Genomic DNA, 26,267 nt, shown 5'->3' on the forward strand with positions numbered 1-26,267 from the left:
GTGTAGAACAGCCACAACTTCAACCCCATTCTGTTTATTTACCGCCTAACCAAGATTAAGCAAGACTGGCTTTGATCAACTGAGCGGTTCTCTCATTCTGAGAGGTGTAGGGATCACTTAATCTACAATAAACAGGCAAAGGGAAAATAAACACACAAGGTGACCTTCTAATGAGTCACACAAACATGCTCAATCCAAAGAAACAGGTTCATGTAGCTCAGTAACCGACTTCGGTAGGTGTTACAGAAATAAGGGTTACAGTGGTAGGGGTTACAGATGTTACAGAGGCAGGGGTTACAGAGGTAGGTGTTACAGGGGTAGGGGTTACAGAGGCAGGGGTTACAGAGGCAGGGGTTACAGAGGTAGGGGTTACAGAGGTAGGGGTTACAGGGGTAGGGGTTACAGGGGTAGGGGTTACAGGGGTAGGGGTTACAGGGGTAGGGGTTACAGGGGTAGGGGTTACAGAGGCAGGGGTTACAGAGGCAGGGGTTACAGAGGCAGGGGTTACAGGGGTAGGGGTTACAGAGGCAGGGGTTACAGAGGCAGGGGTTACAGAGGCAGGGGTTACAGAGGTATGGGTTACAGAGGTAGGTGTTACAGAGGAAAGTGTTACAGAGGCAGGTTTTACAGGGGTAGGGGTTACAGGGGTAGGTGTTACAGAGGCAGGGGTTACAGAGGCAGGGGTTACAGAGGCAGGGGTTACAGAGGCAGGTGTTACAGAGGCAGGTGTTACAGGGGTAGGGGTTACAGAGGCAGGTGCTACAGAGGTATGGGTTACAGAGGTAGGGGTTACATGGGGTAGGGGTTACAGAGGTAGGGGTTACAGAGGCAGGGGTTACAGAGGCAGGGGTTACAGAGGCAGGGGTTACAGAGGCAGGGGTTACAGAGGCAGGGGTTACAGAGGCAGGTGTTACAGGGGTAGGGGTTACAGAGGTATGGGTTACAGAGGCAGGTGCTACAGAGGTATGGGTTACAGGGGTAGGGGTTACATGGGGTAGGGGTTACAGAGGCAGGTGTTACAGAGGTAGGGGTTACAGAGGCAGGGGTTACAGGGGTATTGGTTACAGAGGCAGGGGTTACAGAGGTAGGGGTTACAGAGGTATGGGTTACAGAGGCAGGTGTTACAGAGGCAGGGGTTACAGAGGCAGGTGTTACAGAGGTAGGTTGTTACAGCAGTAGGGTTAAAGAGGCATGCAGGAGTCTTGCAGGTATACTGTGTTGCAACAGTGATGCACGTGTGCACACACACCATCCTCACCCGCACACGTGCTGCATCCGTTGGTGTGTGTACGGCGCGGCGTTGGGAGCGTTTTACATCCCACATCCCCTCACACTCCCAAGAAATCACGTCCACATCCCGCCACTGTTTCTGCCATGTGCCCCAAATGAAAATTACACCTGCCGGCTAGGGAAGACAGACAGCACGTGGATCCAAAGTTACGGCGGCCCAGAGGGGACAAAGAAATGGTGAGGGAGGGTGTGGATGAGAGGTTTCAAGCCCTTTGTTATGCAGTGGCTGAATCCTGCAACGAGGAAGTGGCTCCGGAGATAGTGAGTCGACAAAAGCACTCGGGAGATAAACGTGGGATGAGGGGGTGGGGGGGTCTGTGTCTACCTCACCATCCATCTCTCCTCCTCACTGTCTGTCTTCATCACCCTGTCTGTCTCTATTTCCTGTCACCCTCTCTTCTCTCTTTGTACATGGGTGTCCAGAGAAGTGTCCAGCGTCCAGACGGAGGACACAGGGTCTCATTTACAAACACAGCAGAAGTGAAAAGCATTTGGAAACAAGGTGACCGGGGTGACGAACATTCGTATCTATGGGAACCATTGTGAGAACGCCCCCCTTTCCCTCTGTAGGCCCTGCGCATCCGATCCTTTTGCTTTAATTACAGCCACAAAGATAACACATCAATTAATACCAATGCTGGAGCGTCTGGCCTGTGCTGAATTAGCCCAATAAATAGCCATTAAAAATGCATAATTGACAATTAGCGCGGTGGCAGAGGTGCGATTATGGCGTCTTCGTGAGCTGGCGTGGATCTCTCTCATTAGTGATGGCGCTGTGAAAAATGGCCTGCCACGGTGAATAGAAACGGCAGTGGCTCTGGATAATAGAATAAAAATAGAATTAAATATGTGGGGCGGTGTATGTGTGTGGGGTGTATGTGGGGAGGGGGGAGTCTCCACCAGGTAACACTGGAAGGTTAGAAGCAGTAGCATCATAAGGCTGAGCAGTTATGTGTGGCAACACTGGACGTTTACGCATGGCAATGATGTTTACGAGCGGCAACACTGGATGTTTACGCGTGGTAATGACGTTTACGCGTGGTAACACTGGACGTTTACGCGTGGTAACACTGGACGTTTACGCGTGGTAATGACGTTTATGCATGGTAACACTGGACGTTTACGCGTGGTAACACTGGACGTTTACGCGTGGTAATGACGTTTATGCATGGTAACACTGGACGTTTACACGTGGTGATGACGTTTACGCGCGGTAACACTGGACATTTACGCGTGGTAATGACGTTTATGCATGGTAACACTGGACGTTTACGCGTGGTGATGACGTTTATGCGTGGTAACACTGGACGTTTACGCGTGGTAACACTGGACGTTTACGTGTGGTAACACTGGACGTTTACGCGTGGCAACACTGGATGTTTACGCATGGTAATGATGTTTACGCGTGGTAACACTGGACGTTTACGCATGGTAACACTGGACGTTTACGCATGGTAACACTGGACGTTTACGCGTGGTGATGTTTATGCTTGGTAACACTGGACGTTTACGTGTGGTAATGATGTTTACACGTGGTAATGATCTTTTTACGCGTGGCAACCCTACACGTTTTTAACACTGGAAGGTCAGAAGCAATAGCATCATAAGCCTAAGCACAGTTACGCGTGGCAACACTGGATGTTTTTAACACTGGAAGGTCAGAAGCAGTAGCATCATAAGCCTAAGCAGTTATGCGTGGTAACACTGCACATTTATGTCTGGTAATGACGTGTATACGTGGTAACACTGCATGCTTGTGCGGTAATGACGTTTGTGTGGTAACACTGGAAGTTTAGATGAGGTCATGATAGGATGTTAAGCATTGTAACTGAATCCAAGAAAACCCCTAATATTAGTACTATGTTATGCAAGTGAGTGAGTTTGTGTGTGTTCTCTCTCAGGGTCACAGGTCACTGCTCTGCAACTAATGCTCACACAACTTTGGGAGGCTGTCTCAGGGATTTGAAAGGACCTTCTAAGACTCAGACCCACGCTTCTCTGTGTGTGACCCTATCAGCTCGCCAAATACACACAAATAATGCGGTGAGTACTCACCAGAGTGGGGCTCTGGACTTTCAAGGTCTTTATTGAGTGCATTTACAGTACAATGTTTCTCAGAAAGTTACAGTTACAAACTCTGACATACTCATCACAATAAACAGCTTTAACTATACAGACACAAAGCAGGGGGGGTGGGGGGTGCTTTAAAGTTCATATATATACAGAACAGTGTGAACAAGAGTCCATGCCATGCTTCTAATGCCCACCTCTCTCTCTCTCTCTCTCACTCAGCCTTCAGCAATGTGTCCACAAAAGCAATATAAATTCTCCAAATCCCAATACACACACACACACACACACACACATATCCCATTCTACAAATATGTATTCTGGACATAGTACACATGTATACACACACACACACACACACACACACACACACAGGCATGCACATGTACACACACTGATACGACATCTATCCGAGCTCGGACTGTGTGTGTATGTGTGTGAGTCGTGCATATGAACACACACACACATAATACCACTCAGTTTCCTTTTGGCATGATAAGAGAGGCACTGATTCATTCCTGCCAAACTTTAATGTGTCTGTGTGTGTGTGTATTTGTCTGTGAGTATGTTTGCATAGGTGTTTGGGGGAGTGAGTGAGTGTGTGTGTGTGTGTGTGTTTATTTACAGAGTGAAAATATTACACTCAAATCAGAGCATCTTGCCGCAACCTTCCTGATCTTCCCTGTGCAGAAGAACCTCCTGCAGACCTTCTCAGAGAGGAAGACCTTGTTGGAGAGGAAGACCCCCCTCCAGACATTCTGAGAGGGAGAGGAAGACCCCCGTCAGCAGCCCTAGACTTCTTGTCTTTCTCTTCTTCTCCTTTTGAACATTTCAGGCATGTGAACTAGAGAGAAAGATCAAAGCGAGCTGTGACACGCCCCCTCCAGACCACACGCGGAGCAGATCTCTGCAGGTATAGTCAACCCATGCCTGATCGTACCTGAAACCATCACTATCAATGGAAATATAGTATATAGTCATGTAGCTCTCCATCCATCCATCTCTCTATCCACATCTCCCTTTCCTTCAGCTCTATTGATGTAGTTTATTTTATTCCCTCTCTCTCTCCTCTGAACCTTTTGCTTCCCACACCAGCACAGTGGGGCTCCACACATCTCTGGCATTTCTATGTGAAAGTTTCTGTGTGTGTGCGCACAAAAGAGAGAGAGGGGGCTGTTTGACAGTGGGTCCATAAAGCAAGAGGCGGGGCCAGAGGAGGCGGGGTCAGGAGGCATATTAATAATCGCTAAATAGATGGTGAGTAATTCCTGAAATATATATGAGATAGGAGCATCTGTTCTCTGGTCTGGTACACAAGCCAAATGCTTCAAGGACAAAGCTGTGGTCCAGAGAAGAACGAGAGAAAAACAGAGAGATGGAGAAAGAGAGAGAGAGAGTTCTGTCCTTACGTCTCTCTCATTATCTCCTTTGTGCTCACTCTAATTTCTTTTAGTAAACATACTCTCACTGTGAGCGTTCACTCATTACCTTCCAGACTAGTGCTGCATCCTTATTCATCTCACATCAGAACATCACACACTCTCTCTCTCTCTGACACTATAACAAGTGAATGCAGAAGGCAATGCTACTTTCATTTGACAAACACTCCTTCACCATGGCAACCATGAAAGAGAGAGGCAGCCCAAAGCAAGCGACAGTGTGTGTGTTTCAATTATCACTTAGGAAGAATGTGTTCATTGAGAGGGCAATGGACATCTGTTATCAAAGATTCATCCAGATGCAGTTTAGCCACACACACATACACACACAAAACACAACCTATTAATACCTGGCACCCCGAACAATAGGGTTTCCTTCTCTACGCATTACCTCTGTACCTGTGTGTGTGTGTGAGTCTAGCCACACTAATGTCTCAGTGCGGCGTTATCTGTCCGTTTCCTCGTGATCCGTGTAAACACCTGCTGAGCAACTTTTGAAGACCCTGTTGTACGAACAGCAGTACAGCATATCAACTGTGCAATAATACAAATGTGGACATACCAGAGAAGTTAGGTAGTGAAGGTACACGCGTACACGCACAAGCGTACACGCACAAGCGTACACTCACTCACTCTCACTGAACAGAAAAGAAGGGAAGAAGAAGAAAGAACAGAAGCTACACAAGCAGAAGGAGAATAAGACCAAAGCTGTACACTTAGTCCATGTTGGCATGGAGCCCCCTACACTAAACCCTGTCCGACCCTGTACAGCGTTCAGCCCTGGAGCTGGACTCTTCTGGAGATTGTCCTTGTTTGTGTGTGTCGCGTCCTGTCCCACGTCCCTACGTGAGCGCGTCACCAGGCCGCTCACGTCTGCGCGATGCACACGCGGTTTCCCGGGAACGCAGGCAGGCGAGAAGAATGTACACGAGTATCCGCCACGGCACCTTCAATATGAAGGTTTACTCTGCAGATACAGTCAGGGTTATTTAAAGATCCAGGCGCAGAAGTGAGCAGAGTACCCCCCCCCCCCCCCCTCCTCCCTCTCCTCCAGGGGACGTGGACCGTCTGTACAGGTAGAGATACTCAGAAGCAGATCACTGCTGCATGTAGCTGTCTTTGACGCTGCTAATAAAAAAGACAAAATAAATATAGACCGAGGACTCGGAGGGGGGGGGGGGGGGGTTTCCAGTTCATTGTAAGTTGTCTTGGGTAGACGTCCTGGGCCAGGGTTTCTGTTCCAAGAAATGGTCGGAAAGAGAAACGGGTCACCGTGGCGGTTCCGGTGTGGGGGGGGGAGTGAGAAATGAAGTGGGAGCTTTTCTTTGGGCCTCTGTACACATCCTGGTCTTTCAAAGTGGCACGTTGAGCATCTTGATTTTGTGAGAGACAGACTGAAATACGGACAGACGGAGAGACAGGCGTCCCTGCATCGTTCTCTCTCTCTCCACAGACGAACAGATCTGGTGTGCATCTCCCTATGAGCGGGACTCCGCCCCCTAACTCCCCACGACACTCAGATCAAGATGATGGTCTCTATCCTGGCGCGCTCCGACGAGGTTGGCCCCGCCCGCTGGTGTCCGCGGGGCAGGCTGCCCGGCCCGTCGGACGGCGCCCCCTGCAGTCATGCCAGGGTAGTGGTTGACTGGCACTGACCCAGCTGAATGGACTGCACACTGCTCAGAATCTGGTTCTGGTGGCCAGGCAGGGTCACACCTATCCGCAACAGGTCTCTGAAACAAGGAAGACGAGACAGCCTTAGAGGACAAACATTTGCTGAAACACTTAATATTATTAGTATCAGCAGAGCTGTAACAGTACTGCTGATACAAGTAATTATACCTGTGTCTTATTTTATATAAATAGATGCGTTTTGATCTATTTTAAATAATTGATTTTTTTATTTAGTTTATTGTACAAAGAACCCGACTGTCAGTGAATCCTTGTTTTATCATTTTGTATCACCTTAATAATACATTATAAACCCACATACGCACATAAGTAAATGACTAATCCAGATAGACTATAATCACAGCAAAGAGAAGCTTGTAAAGCAGACGGCCGGCGTGTCCTGGAGTCCTGGCAAAAACAGCAGCTGCTTAGTGTTTTAATTTCAATACAATCACAGCTAATAAAATATAGCCGCAAGCGGCAATTGGCGGGTTCACACACGAATAGGCCACTTGGCTTCAATAGGCAATAGACCCAATAGGTCCTTTAGACCCAAAAGAAGCTGTTTGAGTGGAAAAAATGCACAAATAAATCAATGTGCAAAAAAATGTTCAATTGGGGCACTAAAGGCCCAAAAGGATCAAAATAATGTGTATTGGCAAAATGATTCAAATCACAGAACTAAATCACATGCTGAGATCAGCTTTGTGTGTGTGTTTGTGTGGTATTTCATGTGAGAAATAGTTTTCAGTCCGTTCCGATGTTTGGCCACTAGATGGAGCCCAAGTACTACCATACTGATATCTCATTAATCTCAGTAATGCAATATGACATTTTGGTGAATTAAAAGGTTCATTTCTGGTCAGGCAGTGCACTTTTTGTTATAAGATGCAATTGCAATGTTATAGAACTTATTGATCTGGACAATACAAGACCAATTACTTGTCTGTATTCTGCATAACAAGATTGCAGCATGAGTTTTTATGTTTTCTTAGGTTTTTGGGTACTGTAGCGCCCCCGACAGGCCAATTTGAACCAAACTTGGCGTACCTCACAAGGACTTCAGGATATAAAAGCCTTTCAAATTGGGAATTGATTGCATACATGGTTTATGAGTTATAGCAATATAGGTCATATATGGCATGGCCACAATGATATAATGGGAAAATGGACCAATCAGAAAAATAAAAATCCAACATTTTTTTACTCAGTTTTTACCTACAGAGTCTACTGATTATGCTCATAGCAATTTTTCCATAATTGGATCAAATTCCTATGACTAGTTTGTAAATAGCTATTTTCAAACAATAGATGAATGTGACAAAAGTATGCATTTTTTAATAGGACTTGTAATTGCAAAGTTGTCAGGTCTACTGCAAGGAATAAAATGAAACAAGCTGCATGTTCGTAAGTGAAAATTTGGAGGAGTTATGCATGATTTTCACAAATAGCGCCACCTAGTGGCCATATGTTTTAAAACTGCACAGCATGACAGATAGTCCTGAGATATGCACAGTGGTGAGGTTTCATGTTGTTTGGCCAATGGTAAGTCTGTCAAATGGCCAATTATTTCAAATAAAAATTAATTGGCTCATGGCGGCCATGTTTTTTGAGTGATGATGTCATCATTGTGTGTCTTGATATCACTTGGGCCCCTGATGATGCCTGTAAAGTTTTGGCTTGATGTGACTAATGGTTTCTGAGATACAGTTTTTCCCATGTTATAGCGCCCCCTATTGGACAATCGAGGCCAGCTTTGACCTATGACCTCGGAGTCATGTGCCCTAACAACTGTTAAAATTTTATGAAGATCCGTCAAAGCGTTGCTGAGATATGGCTGTTTAAGTAAATTTGGCCACGCCTCGGAGCTATTGATTGACATGTGACAACCAGACTGTATGCAAATCTCAAAATATTTTTAAGCAACTTTGATAATGAGATTCTCCTGAATATTTTGACACCAAGGTTGTGGTGATCGGATGAAAAACCAGGGACTAGTACAAAAAAGTAGGTTTTGCATATTATGCAAATTAGCAAAAAATCTAAGTAGGCGGAGCTTAATGGTTCTTGAGGCTTTTTTGTTTGGCTTGAGCCAAGGAATCCATCAGAAGTGGAATTTTGTTTCTAGGCCCTACGGTTTGGGAGATATGGACCAAAACGCAAAATGGTGCGCTATAGCGCCACCATCAGGCCAATGTGGGTCCCTGTCTCTATTTCTCTCATTGCACACCTGCTGCACCTTGCTGGCAAGTTTGGTCTTTCTGGGCCTTACGGTCTAGGCTGCAGTATGCGTTTTACAGGGGGAAAAATAATAATAATAAATATAGCCGCAAGCGGCAATTGGCGGGTTCACACACGAATAGGCCTCTTGGCCTCAATAGGCAGAGGCCCAAAAGGTCCTTTAGACCCTAAATGTGAAAAGAAGCTGTTTGAGTGGAAAAAAATGCACAAATAAATTAATGTGCAAAAAAAGGTTCAATTGGGGCACTAAAGGCCCAAAAGGATCAAAATAATGTGTATTGGGAAATTGAGTCAGATCACAGAACTAAATCACATGCTGAGATCAGCTTTGTGTGTGTTTGTGTGGTATTTCATGTGAGCAATAGTTTTCAGTCAGTTTCGGTGTTTGGCCACTAGATGGAGTACTACCATACTGATATCTCATTAATCTCAGTAATGCAATGACATTTTGGTGAATTAAAAGGTTCATTTCCGGTCAGGCAGTGCACTTTTTGTTATAAGATGTAATTGCAATGTTATAGAACTTATTGATCTGGATCATACAAGACCAATTAATTGTCTGTATTCTGCATAACAAGATTGCAGCATGAGTTTTTATGTTTTCTTAGGTTTTTGGGTACTGTAGCGCCCCCGACAGGCCAATTTGAACCAAACTTGGCATACCTCACAAGGACTTCAGGATATAAAAGCCATTCAAATTGGGAGTTGATTGCATACATGGTTTATGAGTTATAGCAATATAGGTCATAAATGGCATGGCCACAATGATATAATGGGTAAATGGACCAATCAGATAAATAAAAATCCAACATTTTTTTACTCAGTTTTTACCTACAGAGTCTACTGATTATGCTCATAGCAATTTTTCCATAATTGGATCAAATTCCTATGACGAGTTTGTAAATAGCTATTTTCAAACAATAGATGAATGTGACAAAACTATGCATTTTTTAATAAGACTTGTAATTGCAAAGTTGTCAGGTCTACTGCAAGGAATAAAATGAAACAAGTTGCATGTTCCTAAGTGAAAATTTGGAGGAGTTATGCATGATTTTCACAAATAGCGCCACCTAGTGGCCAAATGTTTCAAAACTGCACAGCAAGACACATAGTCCTGAGATATGCACACTGGTGAGGTTTCATGTTGTTTGGCCAATGGTAAGTCTGTCAAATGGCCAATTAATTCAAAAAAAAAATTATTGGCTCATGGCGGCCATGTTTTTTGAGTGATGATGTCATCATTGTGTGTCTTGATATCACTTGGGCCCCTGATGATGCCTGTAAAGTTTTGGCTTGATGTGACTAATGGTTTCTGAGAAACAGTTTTTCCCATGTTATAGCGCCCCCTATTGGACAATCGTGGCCAGCTTTGACCTGTGACCTCGGAGTCATGTGCCCTAACAACTGTTAAAATTTTATGAAGATCGGTCAAAGCGTTGCTGAGATATGGCTGTTTAAGTAAATTTGGCCACGCCTCGGAGCTATTGATTGACATGTGACAGCCAGACTATATGCAAATCTCAAAATGTTTTTAAGCAACTTTGATAATGAGATTCTCCTGAATATTTTGACACCAAGGTTGTGGTGATCCGATAAAAAACCAGGGACTAGTATAAAAAAGTAGGTTTTGCATATTATGCAAATTAGCAAAAAATCTAAGTAGGCGGAGCTTAATGGTTCAAATTTATTTTTTATTTGCCTTGACCCAAGGAATCCATCAGAAGTGGAATTTTGTTTCTAGGCCCTACGGTTTGGGAGATATGGACCAAAACGCAAAATGGTGCGCTATAGCGCCACCATCAGGCCAATGTGGGTCCCTGTCTCTATTTCTCTCATTGCACACCTGCTGCACCTTGCTGGCAAGTTTGGTCTTTCTGGGCCTTACGGTCTAGGCTGCAGTATGCGTTTTACAGGGGGAAAAATAATAATAATAAGAAATATAGCCGCAAGCGGCAATTACGGGGTCCAAGCTGAGGTTTGGCAAGATTTTGCACCCACTGGCACAACATTATGTAAAGCTTTATGAAATGTACATGAAAGTATATGAAGCACGTTCGTGAATGAAGTACCTGCTCAAAAAACAGAATCTAAATGGCAGCTTTTTAAACTTATGGTGGAATACTGCCCAACGTGGGATTCGAACCCCCGTTGTCCACGTGCATTGTGGCTGGGAGCACATTGCTCTACCCATTGAGCTAATGGGTCTGACTGGATTACAGGCTCAACTCTAACTCTTTTGAGGAAAAGAATGACCTTTGATCTGCATGCATGTTCAGCATAGAAAATGAAAATATTCACAGTACAACCATTTGTGGATGGATTTGGCACAAACTTGGCAGATATCACCTCAGTGGTCTTCTGAATGTGTCTGTCCATTTTCATAACAATCAGACATTATATAGGGGAGTTTTTGAAATATGCAGTTCATATGTCATGACGGTACCATTGTGATGCATATGAAAAATATTAAATTGCAAGAATCTTAGAATTTGTTCCACCAGTTTTGTATTTCACATGCTGCTGGATATTATAATATGTGATTTGAGGTGATGGAGTGAAAATCCTAGGACTAGTATGAAAAGTGTAAATTATATGTATTGGATTATACACAAAAATCTGTACTTTTTTGCAAAGCACTTGCAATTACAAAGTTGTTAGTGATTTTGCATAGAATCATATGAGATCATGATTGTCCTTCTACATGAAAGCATGTAGGAGTAATTCAGGAATTTCTAGTATAGCGCCACCTAGTGGTGCAATTCCCGTCATACTTTGATATGTATTAGAGGGTGTGTAGATGAACATAATATGTGAGTTTCATGTTGATTGGCATATGATAAGCTTGTGAAAGGTGTACTGAAAGCTGATTGGTCGATAGCGGCGGCCATATTGGACATATGATGGTGCAGGTCAAGGACCTGTGTCATAGGTGCATATAGATGATGCGTACCAAGTTTGGAGTTATTTGGCCAATCGGTGTGGGCAGGAGAGTTTTTTGGCCGTTATAGCGCCACCTAGGTGTGCATGTCTGCCAAAATGTATGTGCCGGTCTAGACACCCAATAGGTACATGTGTGTGAAATTTGGTGTGAATCTGTCAAAGCATGCCTGAGATACAGCAGAATATGTGCATTTTTGGCGAAGGATTTTTCGACCTTTGACTTGTGAGGCATGTGGCCACGCCCATGTGCAGAAATGTGCACTTTGGCTCCATAACAATTAAAGTTCAGACTCTTGTGAGCGCCTGGATACCACATATGTGCATGTATGTGAAAAATCCAGGGACTAGTACGCGCTCAAAAATGTGTGTGTATTTGCATATTATGCAAATTAGCTCGACATGTAAGGGGCGGAGCATATAGCTTCAATGGAACTTTTTTTAGATGAGCTCATGCCTGATCAGATGCAGTTTGAATTTTATCTCTAGGACATACGGTGTAGGAGAAACACCTGTGTAAACTTTTTCATGCGATTTTGTGCGCTATAGCGCCACCTATGGTCGGATCGGGCTGGCGTGTTGCGCCTGAGTAGCGGAGAGGAGTACTACAAGTTGGCCAAAGGAGAAGTCTGTAGGACTTACGGTTTAGGCTGCACGACGCGTTTTAGCGGAGAAAAAGAATAATAATAATAAATATAGCCGCAAGCGGCAATTGGCGGGTTCACACACGAATAGGCTTCTTGGCCTCAATAGGCAGAGGCCCAAAAGGTCCTTTAGACCCCAAAATGTGAAACGAAGCTGTTTGAGTGGAAAAAATGCACAAATAAATCAATGTGCAAAAAAAGGTTCAATTGGGGCACTAAAGGCCCAAAAGGATCAAAATAATATGTATTGGCAAAATTATTCAGATCACAGAACTAAATCACATGCTGAGATCAGCTTTGTGTGTGTTTGTGTGGTGTTTCATGTGAGAAATAGTTTTTAGTCAGTTCCGGTGTTTGGCCACTAGATGGAGCCCAAGTACTATCATACTGATATCTCATTAATCTCAGTAATGCAATGACATTTTGGTGAATTAAAAGGTTCATTTCTGGTCAGGCAGTGCACTTTTTGTTATGAGATGTAATTGCAATGTTATAGACCTCATTGATCTGAATCATACAAGCCCCATTACTTGTCTGTATTCTGCATAACAAGATTGCTGCGTGAGTTTTTATGATTTCTCAGGTTTTTGGGTACTGTAGCGCCTCCGACAGGCCAATTTGAACCAAACTTGGCATACCTCACAGGGACCTCAGTGTATAAAAGCCTTTCAAATTGGGAGTTGATCACTTACATGGTTTATGAGTTATAGCAATAAAGGTCATTTATGGCATGGCCAGAAGGATATAATGGAAAAATTGACCAATCAGACAAATAAAAATGCAACATTTTTTCCATATGTAGTTAACTACAGTGTCTACAGATTATGCCTATGCCATTTTTGCCATCATTGGATCAAATTCCTAGGACTAGTTCTTAAAGAGCTATTTTCAAACAATTGATAAATGTGACAAAAGTATGCATTTTTTAATAGGACTTGTAATTGCCAAGTTGTCAGGTCTACTGCAAGGAATAAAAAGAAACAAGTTGCATGTTCCTAAGTGAAAATTTGGAGGAGTTATGCATGATTTTCACAAATAGCGCCACCTAGTGGCCAAATGTTTTAAAACTGCACAGCATGACACATAGTCCTGAGATATGCACAGTGGTGAGGTTTCATGTTGATTGGCCAATGGTAAGTCTGTCAAATGGCCAATTAATTCAAATAAAAATTAATTGGCTCATGGCGGCCATGTTTTTTGAGTGATGATGTCATCATTGTGTGTCTTGATATCACTTGGGCCCCTGATGATGCCTGTAAAGTTTTGGCTTGATGTGACTAATGGTTTCTGAGAAACAGTTTTTCCCATGTTATAGCGCCCCCTATTGGACAATCGTGGCCAGCTTTGACCTATGACCTCGGAGTCATGTGCCCTAACAACTGTTAAAATTTTATGAAGATCCGTCAAAGCGTTGCTGAGATATAGCTGTTTAAGTAAATTTGGCCACGCCCCAGAGCTATTGATTGACATGTCACAACGACACTGTATGCAAATGTCACAATTTTTTCCAGGAATATTGATAATGAGATTCTTCTGAACATTTTGATACCAAACTTGTGGTGATCGGATGAAAAACCAGGGACTAGTATAAAAAAGTAGGTTTTGCATATTATGCAAATTAGCAAAAAATCTAAGTAGGCGGAGCTTAATGGTTCTTGAGGCTTTTTTGTTTGGCTTGAACCAAGGAATCCATCAGAAGTGGAATTTTGTTTCTAGGCCCTACGGTTTGGGAGATATGGACCAAAACGCAAAATGGTGCGCTATAGCGCCACCATCAGGCCAATGTGGGTCTCTGTACTTTAGCACGGTCTCGCAAAGAGACTACACCATTCTGCCAAGTTTGGTGTCTCTGGGCCTTACGGTCTAGGCTGCAGTATGCGTTTTATGCGGAGAAAAATAATAATAATAATAAGAAGAAAAAAGAAAAATTCGAGCAATTACAATAGGTTTCCCACACTACGTGTGTGAACCCTAATAAATATAGCCGCAAGCGGCGATTGGCGGGTTCACACAAAAAAAGGCAAAAAAGCCCAAAGGGTCTTTTAGACCAACAAATTGGCCTCTTGGCCTCAATAGTCAAAAAGAAGCCCAATAGGTCCTTTAGACCCAAAAGTGAATAGAAGCTGTTTGAGTGGAAAAAATGCATAAGTAAATCAATGTGACAAAACATTCAATTCAACTGAGGCACTAAAGGCCCAAAAGGATCAAAATAATGTGTATTGGCAAAATGATTCAGATCACAGAACTAAATCACATGCTGAGATCAGCTTTGTGTGCGTTTGTGTGGTGTTACATGTGAGCAATTGTTTTCAGTCAGTTTCGGTGTTTGGCCACTAGATGGAGCCCAAGTACTATCATACTGATATCTCATTAATCTCAGTAATGCAATGACATTTTGGTGAATTAAAAGGTTCATTTCTGGTCAGGCAGTGCACTTTTTGTTATGAGATGTAATTGCAATGTTATAGACCTCATTGATCTGAATCATACAAGCCCCATTACTTGTCTGTATTCTGCATAACAAGATTGCTGCGTGAGTTTTTATGATTTCTCAGGTTTTTGGGTACTGTAGCGCCTCCGACAGGCCAATTTGAACCAAACTTGGCCTACCTCACAAGGACCTCAGTGTATAAAAGCCTTTCAAATTGGGAGTTGATCACTTACATGGTTTATGAGTTATAGCAATAAAGGTCATTTATGGCATGGCCAGAAGGATATAATGGAAAAATTGACCAATCAGACAAATAAAAATGCAACATTTTTTTCATATTTAGATAACTACAGTGTCTACAGATTATGCCTATGCCATTTTTGCCATCATTGGATCAAATTCCTAGGACTAGTTCTTAAAGAGCTATTTTCAAACAATTGATGAATGTGACAAAAGTATGCATTTTTTAATAGGACTTGTAATTGCAAAGTTGTCAGGTCTACTGCAAGGTATAAAAAGAAACAAGTTGCATGTTCCTAAGTGAAAATTTGGAGGAGTTATGCATGATTTTCACAAATAGCGCCACCTAGTGGCCAAATGTTTCAACACTGCACAGTATGACACATAGTCCTGGGATATGCACAGTGATGAGGTTTCATGTTGATTGGCCAATGGTAAGTCTGTCAAATGGCCAATTAATTCAAATAAAAATTAATTGGCTCATGGCGGCCATGTTTTTTGAGTGATGATGTCATCATTGTGTGTCTTGATACCACTTGGGCCCCTGATGATGCCTGTAAAGTTTGGGCTTGATGTGACTAATGGTTTCTGAGAAACAAATTTCCCCATGTTATAGCGCCCCCTATTGGACAATCGTGGCCAGCTTTGACGTGTGACCTCTGAGTCATGTGCCCTAACAACTGATAAATTTTCATAAAGATAGGTCAAAGCATTGCTGAGATATAGCTGCTGAAGTCAATTTGGCCACGCCTCAGAGCTATTGATTGACATGTCACAACGACACTGTATGCAAATGTAACAATTTTGTTCAAATTTATTGATAATGAGATTCTTCTGAATATTTTGACACCAAGATTGAACAAATCCGATGAAAAACCAGGGACTAGTATAAAAAAGTAGGTTTTGCATATTATGCAAATTAGCAAAAAATCTAAGTAGGCGGAGCTTAATGGTTCTTGAGGCTTTTTTGTTTGTCTGGAGCCAAGGAATGCACCTGAAGTGGAATTTTGTTTCTAGGACCTACGGGGTGGGAGATATGGACCAAAACGCAAAATGCTGCGCTATAGCGCCACCATCAGGCCAATGTGGGTCTCTGTACTTTAGCACGGTCCCGCAAACAGACTACACCAGTCTGCCAAGTTTGGTCTCCCTGGGCCTTACGGTCTAGGCTGCAGTATGCGTTTTATGCGGAGAAAAATAATAATAATAATAATAATAAGAAAGAAAAATCCGAGCAATAACAATAGGTTTCCCACACTATGTGTGTGAACCCTAATAATAATAATAATCAGAACAATTACAATAGGGTTCCAGCACCGCTGGTGCTTGGACCCCTAAAAATCTCAGCAATTACAATAGGTTTCCCACACTACGTGTGTGAACCCTAAAAACGCTAACAATTACAATAGGGTTCCCACACTATGTGTGTGTGAACCCTAAAAAAAGGCAAAAAAGCCCAAAGGGTCTTTTAGACCAACAAATTGGCCTCTTGGCCTCAATAGGCAAAAAGAACCCCAATAGGTCCTTTAGACCCAAAAGTGAATAGAAGCTGTTTGAGTGGAAAAAATGCATAAGTAAATCAATGTGACAAAACATTCAATTCAACTGAGGCACTAAAGGCCCAAAAGGATCAAAATAATATGTATTGGCAAAATGATTCAGATCACAGAACTAAATCACAATGCTGAGATCAGCTTTGTGTGCGTTTGTGTGGTGTTTCATGTGAGCAATTGTTTTCAGTCAGTTTCGGTGTTTGGCCACTAGATGGAGCCCAAGTACTATCATACTGATATCTCATTATTCTCAGTAATGCAATGACATTTTGGTGAATTAAAAGGTTCATTTCTGGTCAGGCAGTGCACTTTTTGTTATGAGATGTAATTGCAATGTTATAGACCTCATTGATCTGAATCATACAAGCCCCATTACTTGTCTGTATTCTGCATAACAAGATTGCTGCGTGAGTTTTTATGATTTCTCAGGTTTTTGGGTACTGTAGCGCCTCCGACAGGCCAATTTGAACCAAACTTGGCCTACCTCACAAGGACCTCAGTCTATAAAAGCCTTTCAAATTGGGAGTTGATCACTTACATGGTTTATGAGTTATAGCAATAAAGGTAATTTATGGCATGGCCAGAAGGATATAATGGAAAAATTGACCAATCAGACAAATAAAAATGCAACATTTTTTCCTTATTTAGTTAACTACAGTGTCTACAGATTATGCCTATGCCATTTTTGCCATCATTGGATCAAATTCCTAGGACTAGTTCTTAAAGAGCTATTTTCAAACAATTGATGAATGTGACAAAAGTATGCATTTTTTAATAGGACTTGTAATTGCAAAGTTGTCAGGTCTACTGAAAGGTATAAAATGAAACAAGTTGCATGTTCCTAAGTGATAATTTGGAGGAGTTATGTATGATTTTCACAAATAGCGCCACCTAGTGGCCAGATGTTTCAACACTGCACAGTATGACACATAGTCCTGGGATATGTACAGTGATGAGGTTTCATGTTGATTGGCCAATGGTAAGTCTGTCAAATGGCCAATTAATTCAAATAAAAATTAATTGGCTCATGGCGGCCATGTTTTTTGAGTGATGAGGTCATCATTGTGTGCCTTGATACCACTTGGGCCCCTGATGATGCCTGTAAAGTTTGGGCTTGATGTGACTAATGGTTTCTGAGAAACAAATTTCCCCATGTTATAGCGCCCCCTATTGGACAATCGTGGCCAGCTTTGACGTGTGACCTCTGAGTCATGTGCCCTAACAACTGATAAATTTTCATAAAGATAGGTCAAAGCATTGCTGAGATATAGCTGCTGAAGTCAATTTGGCCACGCCTCAGAGCTATTGATTGACATGTCACAACGACACTGTATGCAAATGTAACAATTTTGTTCAAATTTATTGATAATGAGATTCTTCTGAATATTTTGACACCAAGATTGAACAAATCCGATGAAAAACCAGGGACTAGTATAAAAAAGTAGGTTTTGCATATTATGCAAATTAGCAAAAAATCTAAGTAGGCGGAGCTTAATGGTTCTTGAGGCTTTTTTGTTTGTCTGGAGCCAAGGAATGCACCTGAAGTGGAATTTTGTTTCTAGGACCTACGGGGTGGGAGATATGGACCAAAACGCAAAATGCTGCGCTATAGCGCCACCATCAGGCCAATGTGGGTCTCTGTACTTTAGCACGGTCCCGCAAACAGACTACACCAGTCTGCCAAGTTTGGTCTCCCTGGGCCTTACGGTCTAGGCTGCAGTATGCGTTTTATGCGGAGAAAAATAATAATAATAATAATAAGAAAGAAAAATCCGAGCAATAACAATAGGTTTCCCACACTATGTGTGTGAACCCTAAATAGCCGCAAGCGGCGATTGGCGGGTTCACACACAAATAGGCATATTTTGGCCTCAATAGGCAAAAGGAAGCCCAAAAGGTCCTTTTAGACCTAAAAGTGAAAAGAAGCTGTTTGGGTTTGGCCAGTGTGTGCTCTACAGATAGTGTGTGATGACATCTGCGTGTGTCAGAAAGGGAGACACAGAAATAGCACATCTGGCTAGGGCTGCATCTATGTGAACAATATAGGAAGGCCTGCATGTGTCTATACATGATTGGGCCTGTATATTACAGACAGAGAGAGATTGAGGGTGCCAGAGACTATGCTTTGTTAATTCACTCCTTGCACACCTTGCACGCCTAACATGACTGCCCGTGTATTCAAAGTATGAATGTAGTCTGCAAAGCCTGGCATTACATGACTGACATGACTGGCATGACTGGCATGAATGACATAACTGATATGACTGGCATGACTGAAATGACATCACTGGCATGATGAACAAAAGTAATATGACTGATATGACTGACATAACTGGAATGAGTGACATGACTGGCATGACTGTAATGACATGACTGATATGACTGACATGACTTACGTCTGACATGACTGGACTGACATGACTGATATGACTGGACTGAAATAACTGACATGACTGGACTGACATGACTGTTATGACTGGACAGATATGCATACAAACTATACATACATTTAGGTAGAAGTGTGTGTGTGTGTGTGTGTGTGTGTGTGTGTGGTAGTGTATGTACTCAAACTATGACAACATATACTAATACATACATACATAAGTATACATAGAAACTATACATACATATAGGTATAAAGGTGTGTGTGTCTGTGTGTTTGTGTGAGAGAGAGACAAAAAAGAAGCCAAATATCAGTTTGTATGAGCATGTGTTAGTCACTGAGATATGGGTGGGTATGGCTAGGGAAGTGTCATTGTGAATGCTATAGGAAGGCCTGCTTGCGCCTGTATGTGTGTGTGCCTGGTTAATAGACACAGAGAGATCTAGGTAGCCAGAGCAATGTTTGCTTAGGGCACAGAGATGGGAGGGGGAATGTGGGTGAGAGTGTGAGAGAGACTGAGTGTGTGTGTGTGAGTTTCAGCTTGCGTGCGTGTGAGAAGGAGAAGGTGACAGAGGGACTTTACATGCATTTTTATGCATTGTAAATAATACTGCACTGTAGAGCCATACGATAACCGATTTAGATGAAACTTGACAAATTTGTTCAGGATGGGATTCTGAATGGGCTTGTGCATTTTGGTCAGAATTGGATAAAATATGAAAGAGCTTTAAGAATATGAATATTATATGTATCGATGCTGTCCATTAAAAAAATATTTAGCAGGTATAAGTGTCCTCAAATCCAAAATCTTTGGATTGTTTTTTGATTTCACACTCTGTAGAGTATTATAAGACTTTGCTTGACATGATAGTATGAAAATCCTAGGAGCAGTATGAAAAGTGATGATTTCAAACTATTATTAACTGTAAATAAACTGTGCATTTTTTAATAGGACATGTAATGGGAAAGTTGTTCGCACTACTGCAAGGAATCAAAAGAGTCCAATTGCATGTTCCCAAGTGGAATTATGTAGGGGATACACTTGCTTTTTTTGCAATAGCGCCCCCCAGTGGCCAATCGACACCCGGCTGGATTATGTCATAGGGGGCGTGCCCTTGTCCACACCCAAGAGGTTTTGTGCAGATCGACCAATGGTAAGCCTGTCAAACGCGTGCCGATCACTGATTGGCCGATTACGTCAGCCATTTTGGAAGTATGGCATGTCTGCTTTAGGACCTGGTTCCCAGAGGCCCATAGATGATGTCTGCCAAGTTTCATGTGGATCGGCCAATCTGAGTGCATGGGGCAAATTTTTGCATGTTATAGCGCCCCCTAGCAGGTGAGGTATGGCAACCTCTGCGAGCTGCCCCAGACCCTCACAGGGAAGCTGTCTGTGAAGTGCCATCTCATTACATGCAAGTTTTCTTAAGTTAGAGCTCCATATGTGCAAAATTTACTATTGAATTTACGCCCCCTCATTTGATTGGCTTATACTGACTAGGTAGAGAAGAAATTAGCATTTTTGTTGGATACATTTTAAAGTTCAGACTCTTCTGAACGTTTTGATACCACATATGTGCATGTATGTGAAAAATCCAGGGACTAGTTCGCGCTCAAAGATGTGTGTGATTTTGCACATTATGCAAATTAACTCGAAATCTAAGTGGGCGGAGCTAAAGGGTCCTAGAGGCTTTTTTGTTTGGTTTGAGCCAAGGAATCCATCAGAAGTGGAATTTCGTTTCTATGACCTACGGTGTAGGAGATATGGACCAAAACGCAAAATGCTGCGCTATAGCGCCACCATCAGGCCAATGTGGGTCATTGTCTGGGTTTCCCTCATTGCACCTCTGGTGCACCTGTCTGACAAGTTTGGTGTTTCTGGGCCTTACGGTCTAGGCTGCAGTATGCGTTTTACAGCCTGAAAAATAATAATAATAAGAAGAAAATGCACAAATAAATCAATGTGCAAAAAAAGGTTCAGTTGAGACACTAAAGGCCGAAAAGGATCAAAATAATGTGTATTGGCAAAATTATTCAGATCACAGAACTAAATCACATGCTGAGATCAGCTTTGTGTGTGTTTGTGTGGTGTTTCATGTGAGCAATAGTTTTCAGTCAGTTTCGGTGTTTGGCCACTAGATGGAGCCCAAGTACCATCATACTGATATCTCATTAATATCAGTAATGCAATGACATTTTGGTGAATTAAAAGGTTCATTTCTGGTCAGGCAGTGCACTTTTTGTTATGAGATGTAATTGCAATGTTATAGACCTCATTGATCTGAATCATACAAGCCCCATTACTTGTCTGTATTCTGCATAACAAGATTGCTGCGTGAGTTTTTATGATTTCTCAGGTTTTTGGGTACTGTAGCGCCTCCGACAGGCCAATTTGAACCAAACTTGGCATACCTCACAGGGACCTCAGTGTATAAAAGCCTTTCAAATTGGGAGTTGATCACTTACATGGTTTATGAGTTATAGCAATAAAGGTCATTTATGGCATGGCCAGAAGGATATAATGGAAAAATTGACCAATCAGACAAATAAAAATGCAACATTTTTTCCATATGTAGTTAACTACAGTGTCTACAGATTATGCCTATGCCATTTTTGCCATCATTGGATCAAATTCCTAGGACTAGTTCTTAAAGAGCTATTTTCAAACAATTGATGAATGTGACAAAAGTATGCATTTTTTAATAGGACTTGTAATTGCAAAATTGTCAGGTCTACTGCAAGGAATAAAAAGAAACAAGTTGCATGTTCCTAAGTGAAAATTTGGAGGAGTTATGCATGATTTTCACAAATAGCGCCACCTAGTGGCCAAATGTTTTAAAACTGCACAGCATGACACATAGTCCTGAGATATGCACAGTGGTGAGGTTTCATGTTGATTGGCCAATGGTAAGTCTGTCAAATGGCCAATTAATTCAAATAAAAATTAATTGGCTCATGGCGGCCATGTTTTTTGAGTGATGATGTCATCATTGTGTGTCTTGATATCACTTGGGCCCCTGATGATGCCTGTAAAGTTTTGGCTTGATGTGACTAATGGTTTCTGAGAAACAGTTTTTCCCATGTTATAGCGCCCCCTATTGGACAATCGTGGCCAGCTTTGACCTATGACCTCGGAGTCATGTGCCCTAACAACTGTTAAAATTTTATGAAGATCCGTCAAAGCGTTGCTGAGATATAGCTGTTTAAGTAAATTTGGCCACGCCCCAGAGCTATTGATTGACATGTCACAACGACACTTTATGCAAATGTCACAATTTTTTCCAGGAATATTGATAATGAGATTCTTCTGAACATTTTGATACCAAGCTTGTGGTGATCGGATCAAAAACCAGGGACTAGTATAAAAAAGTAGGTTTTGCATATTATGCAAATTAGCAAAAAATCTAAGTAGGCGGAGCTTAATGGTTCTTGAGGCTTTTTTGTTTGGCTTGAACCAAGGAATCCATCAGAAGTGGAATTTTGTTTCTAGGCCCTACGGTTTGGGAGATATGGACCAAAACGCAAAATGGTGCGCTATAGCGCCACCATCAGGCCAATGTGGGTCTCTGTACTTTAGCACGGTCTCGCAAAGAGACTACACCATTCTGCCAAGTTTGGTGTCTCTGGGCCTTACGGTCTAGGCTGCAGTATGCGTTTTATGCGGAGAAAAATAATAATAATAAAAATAAATCAATGTGCAAAAAAATGTTCAATTGGGGCACTAAAGGCCCAAAAGGATCAAAATAATGTGTATTGGCAAAATGAATCAAATCACAGAACTAAATCACATGCTGAGATCAGCTTTGTGTGTGTGTTTGTGTGGTATTTCATGTGAGAAATAGTTTTCAGTCCGTTCCGATGTTTGGCCACTAGATGGAGCCCAAGTACTACCATACTGATATCTCATTAATCTCAGTAATGCAATATGACATTTTGGTGAATTAAAAGGTTCATTTCTGGTCAGGCAGTGCACTTTTTGTTATAAGATGCAATTGCAATGTTATAGAACTTATTGATCTGGACAATACAAGACCAATTACTTGTCTGTATTCTGCATAACAAGATTGCAGCATGAGTTTTTATGTTTTCTTAGGTTTTTGGGTACTGTAGCGCCCCCGACAGGCCAATTTGGACCAAACTTGGCGTACCTCACAAGGACTTCAGGATATAAAAGCCTTTCAAATTGGGAATTGATTGCATACATGGTTTATGAGTTATAGCAATATAGGTCATATATGGCATGGCCACAATGATATAATGGGAAAATGGACCAATCAGAAAAATAAAAATCCAACATTTTTTTACTCAGTTTTTACCTACAGAGTCTACTGATTATGCTCATAGCAATTTTTCCATAATTGGATCAAATTCCTATGACTAGTTTGTAAATAGCTATTTTCAAACAATAGATGAATGTGACAAAAGTATGCATTTTTTAATAGGACTTGTAATTGCAAAGTTGTCAGGTCTACTGCAAGGAATAAAATGAAACAAGCTGCATGTTCCTAAGTGAAAATTTGGAGGAGTTATGCATGATTTTCACAAATAGCGCCACCTAGTGGCCATATGTTTTAAAACTGCACAGCATGACACATAGTCCTGAGATATGCACAGTGGTGAGGTTTCATGTTGTTTGGCCAATGGTAAGTCTGTCAAATGGCCAATTATTTCAAATAAAAATTAATTGGCTCATGGCGGCCATGTTTTTTGAGTGATGATGTCATCATTGTGTGTCTTGATATCACTTGGGCCCCTGATGATGCCTGTAAAGTTTTGGCTTGATGTGACTAATGGTTTCTGAGATACAGTTTTTCCCATGTTATAGCGCCCCCTATTGGACAATCGAGGCCAGCTTTGACCTATGACCTCGGAGTCATGTGCCCTAACAACTGTTAAAATTTTATGAAGATCCGTCAAAGCGTTGCTGAGATATGGCTGTTTAAGTAAATTTGGCCACGCCTTGGATCTATTGATTGACATGTGACAACCAGACTGTATGCAAATCTCAAAATGTTTTTAAGCAACTTTGATAATGAGATTCTCCTGAATATTTTGACACCAAGGTTGTGGTGATCCGATGAAAAACCAAGGAGTAGTAGGAAAAAGTAGGTTTTGCATATTATGCAAATTAGCAAAAAATCTAAGTAGGCGGAGCTTAATGGTTCTTGAGGCTTTTTTGTTTGTCTGGAGCCAAGGAATGCACCTGAAGTGGAATTTTGTTTCTAGGACCTACGGGGTGGGAGATATGAACCCAAACGCAAAATGCTGCGCTATAGCGCCACCATCAGGCCAATTTGGGTGTCTGTACTTAAGCACGGTCCCGCAAACAGACTACACCAGTCTGCCAAGTTTGGTCTCCCTGGGCCTTACGGTCTAGGCTGCAGTATGCGTTTTATGCGGAGAAAAATAATAATAATAATAAGAAAGAAAGAAAGAAGAAAAATCCTAACAATAACAATAGGTTTCCCACACTACGTGTGTGAACCCTAATTAGACCTATTAGATCTAATGTGTTATTCTTTATCAATCCAGAAGTTAGAAATCGACCCGAGACCAACACAGTCCTCTTCGACTGCTAGAGTAGTGTCTTTGTGCGAGGATGTGGTTTAATAATGCTTGTCTGCCCTCCCAGGAGACTATTCTGAGCAGGCTTCTATCCAGCCGCCCATGCTCATGAGACTGTAACAGGACGCGTAAGCTGGCCCCACTCACCGGCACTCTAAATGCCCACCTGGAGATGATCTATTCATGTGCAAACAGCTCTGCCTTATTCAGACGGTGAATATAATCACATCACAGTCGGGCTTTCAGTTACAAAACAACGTGGAGAGACATGCTAAACAAATGATTATAACTGACAAGAGAAAATCAGGCTTTGTTCTTTGTGTATGATGTTATATCAGACAGATAAGGGGAGAGAGAGAGAGAGGGGGGGAAGAAGGGAGAGAGATGGAGAGAGAGTGAGACACTTCAGACTGCCCCTCCTGCCTGAGTGGACCCTAGCAGGGTGTCTGGTGGGCAGTGTATGTGTGAGACTGAACTCCTGTAAGTCATTAAGTCCAGGTCTTCTTGATTCACACCTAACAGGAACAGTCTGCTCATCACCCAGCGTCTGAGCCACACGCTGCCAGAAACCCAACGAAGCCTGGAGCACAGCCGTCATGCTAAATGACTGGCTACGGTGGTGGAGTATACACACAATGGAGGTGGAGTATACTCACACAGAGTATGGTGGTGGGGTATACACACAAAGTATGGTGGTAAAGTATACACAAAGTACGGTGGTGGGGTATACACACACACAGAGTACGGTGGTAAAGTATACACACAAAGTACGGTGGTGGGGTATACACACACACACACACAGAGTACGGTGGTGCGGTATACACACACACACAGAGTACGGTGGTGGGGTATACACACACACACACACACACAGAGTACGGTGGTGGGGTATACACACACACACACACAGAGTACGGTGGTGGGGTATACACACACACACACAGAGTACGGTGGTGGGGTATACACACACACACAGAGTACGGTGGTGGGGTATACACACACGGAAAGGATATGTTGGTATACTATGGGTAGCATATGTAGGTAAGGTATATAGATAAATTAGCAGTAGTTTGTTGCCTATGTCAGTGTTATGTCATGTAAATGAGGAGTTATAAACCTACTCAGAGGTCATCTGGGCCACCAGTTGGAGAGACGTGAAACCAGAGTTGAGGAAGTTGTCTCTGTACTGGGACATCTTAATGGCTGACAGCCAGTCCTCCACCGAGCTAAAGGTACTGAAATCCGGGACGGACCTGTCCAACAACGGCTGAGATGGACTGAGAGAGAAGGAAAAACAGACCGGTGAAAAAGAGAACCATGAAAAGAGAGTGAGGGAGAGACAGGCAGACTCGGAGAAGGCATCTGTTTACAAGTGCCATTCAAACACCAGACACCGGCGTTGTGACATGGCCACTGCAGTATTGCTGGTGTCAGATGGAGCTGTTTTTAATTGGCTTGTGTGACGGCCAGGCGTGCGTGTGCCCCGCTGGCCTGCAGGGGGCATGTTTCTGCTCTCGCCAGCACACATCAGCTCGCCAAACGCCTCCCACATCCAGGAGAGCCACGGCGGGACCGTACACTGTCACTCCTCACACAAAGTTTTCTATTTCTGTGACTGACAGACCTGCAATTTGAGCGTCCAACCATGTGTCCTCTTTGACAGTTTCTGAGATGTCTTTTATTGCTTTTCAGTATTAAAGTGCTTTTTAAACACGTTATATTCAGAGCCCTCGCTGGTATTAGCAAGCAGATGAAAAATTCAGATGCATATTGCTTTTTAATTGAGATTTAGTCTCTTTATTA

The 26,267-nt window shown here is 42.5% G+C and overlaps 1 protein-coding gene across 1 annotated transcript in view; it reads right to left on the minus strand.

Moving 5' to 3' along the window:
- Nucleotides 1–3,334: 3,334 nt before the first annotated feature.
- The window catches only part of ephb1 (EPH receptor B1), a 110,603-nt gene continuing 87,670 nt past the window's right edge, over nt 3,335–26,267 (minus strand). Inside the window, exons 12-13 of the mRNA XM_076981300.1 lie at nt 25,586–25,741; nt 3,335–6,532 (exon numbers count right to left, since the gene is read on the minus strand). Of these exons, the coding sequence (XP_076837415.1) occupies nt 6,424–6,532; nt 25,586–25,741 (265 nt within the window). The 3' untranslated portion in view covers nt 3,335–6,423. The remainder of the gene's footprint in view (nt 6,533–25,585; nt 25,742–26,267) is intronic.

The sequence above is a fragment of the Brachyhypopomus gauderio genome, chromosome 19, assembly GCF_052324685.1.
Source record: "Brachyhypopomus gauderio isolate BG-103 chromosome 19, BGAUD_0.2, whole genome shotgun sequence".
In the NCBI taxonomy this organism is placed as follows: domain Eukaryota; kingdom Metazoa; phylum Chordata; class Actinopteri; order Gymnotiformes; family Hypopomidae; genus Brachyhypopomus; species Brachyhypopomus gauderio.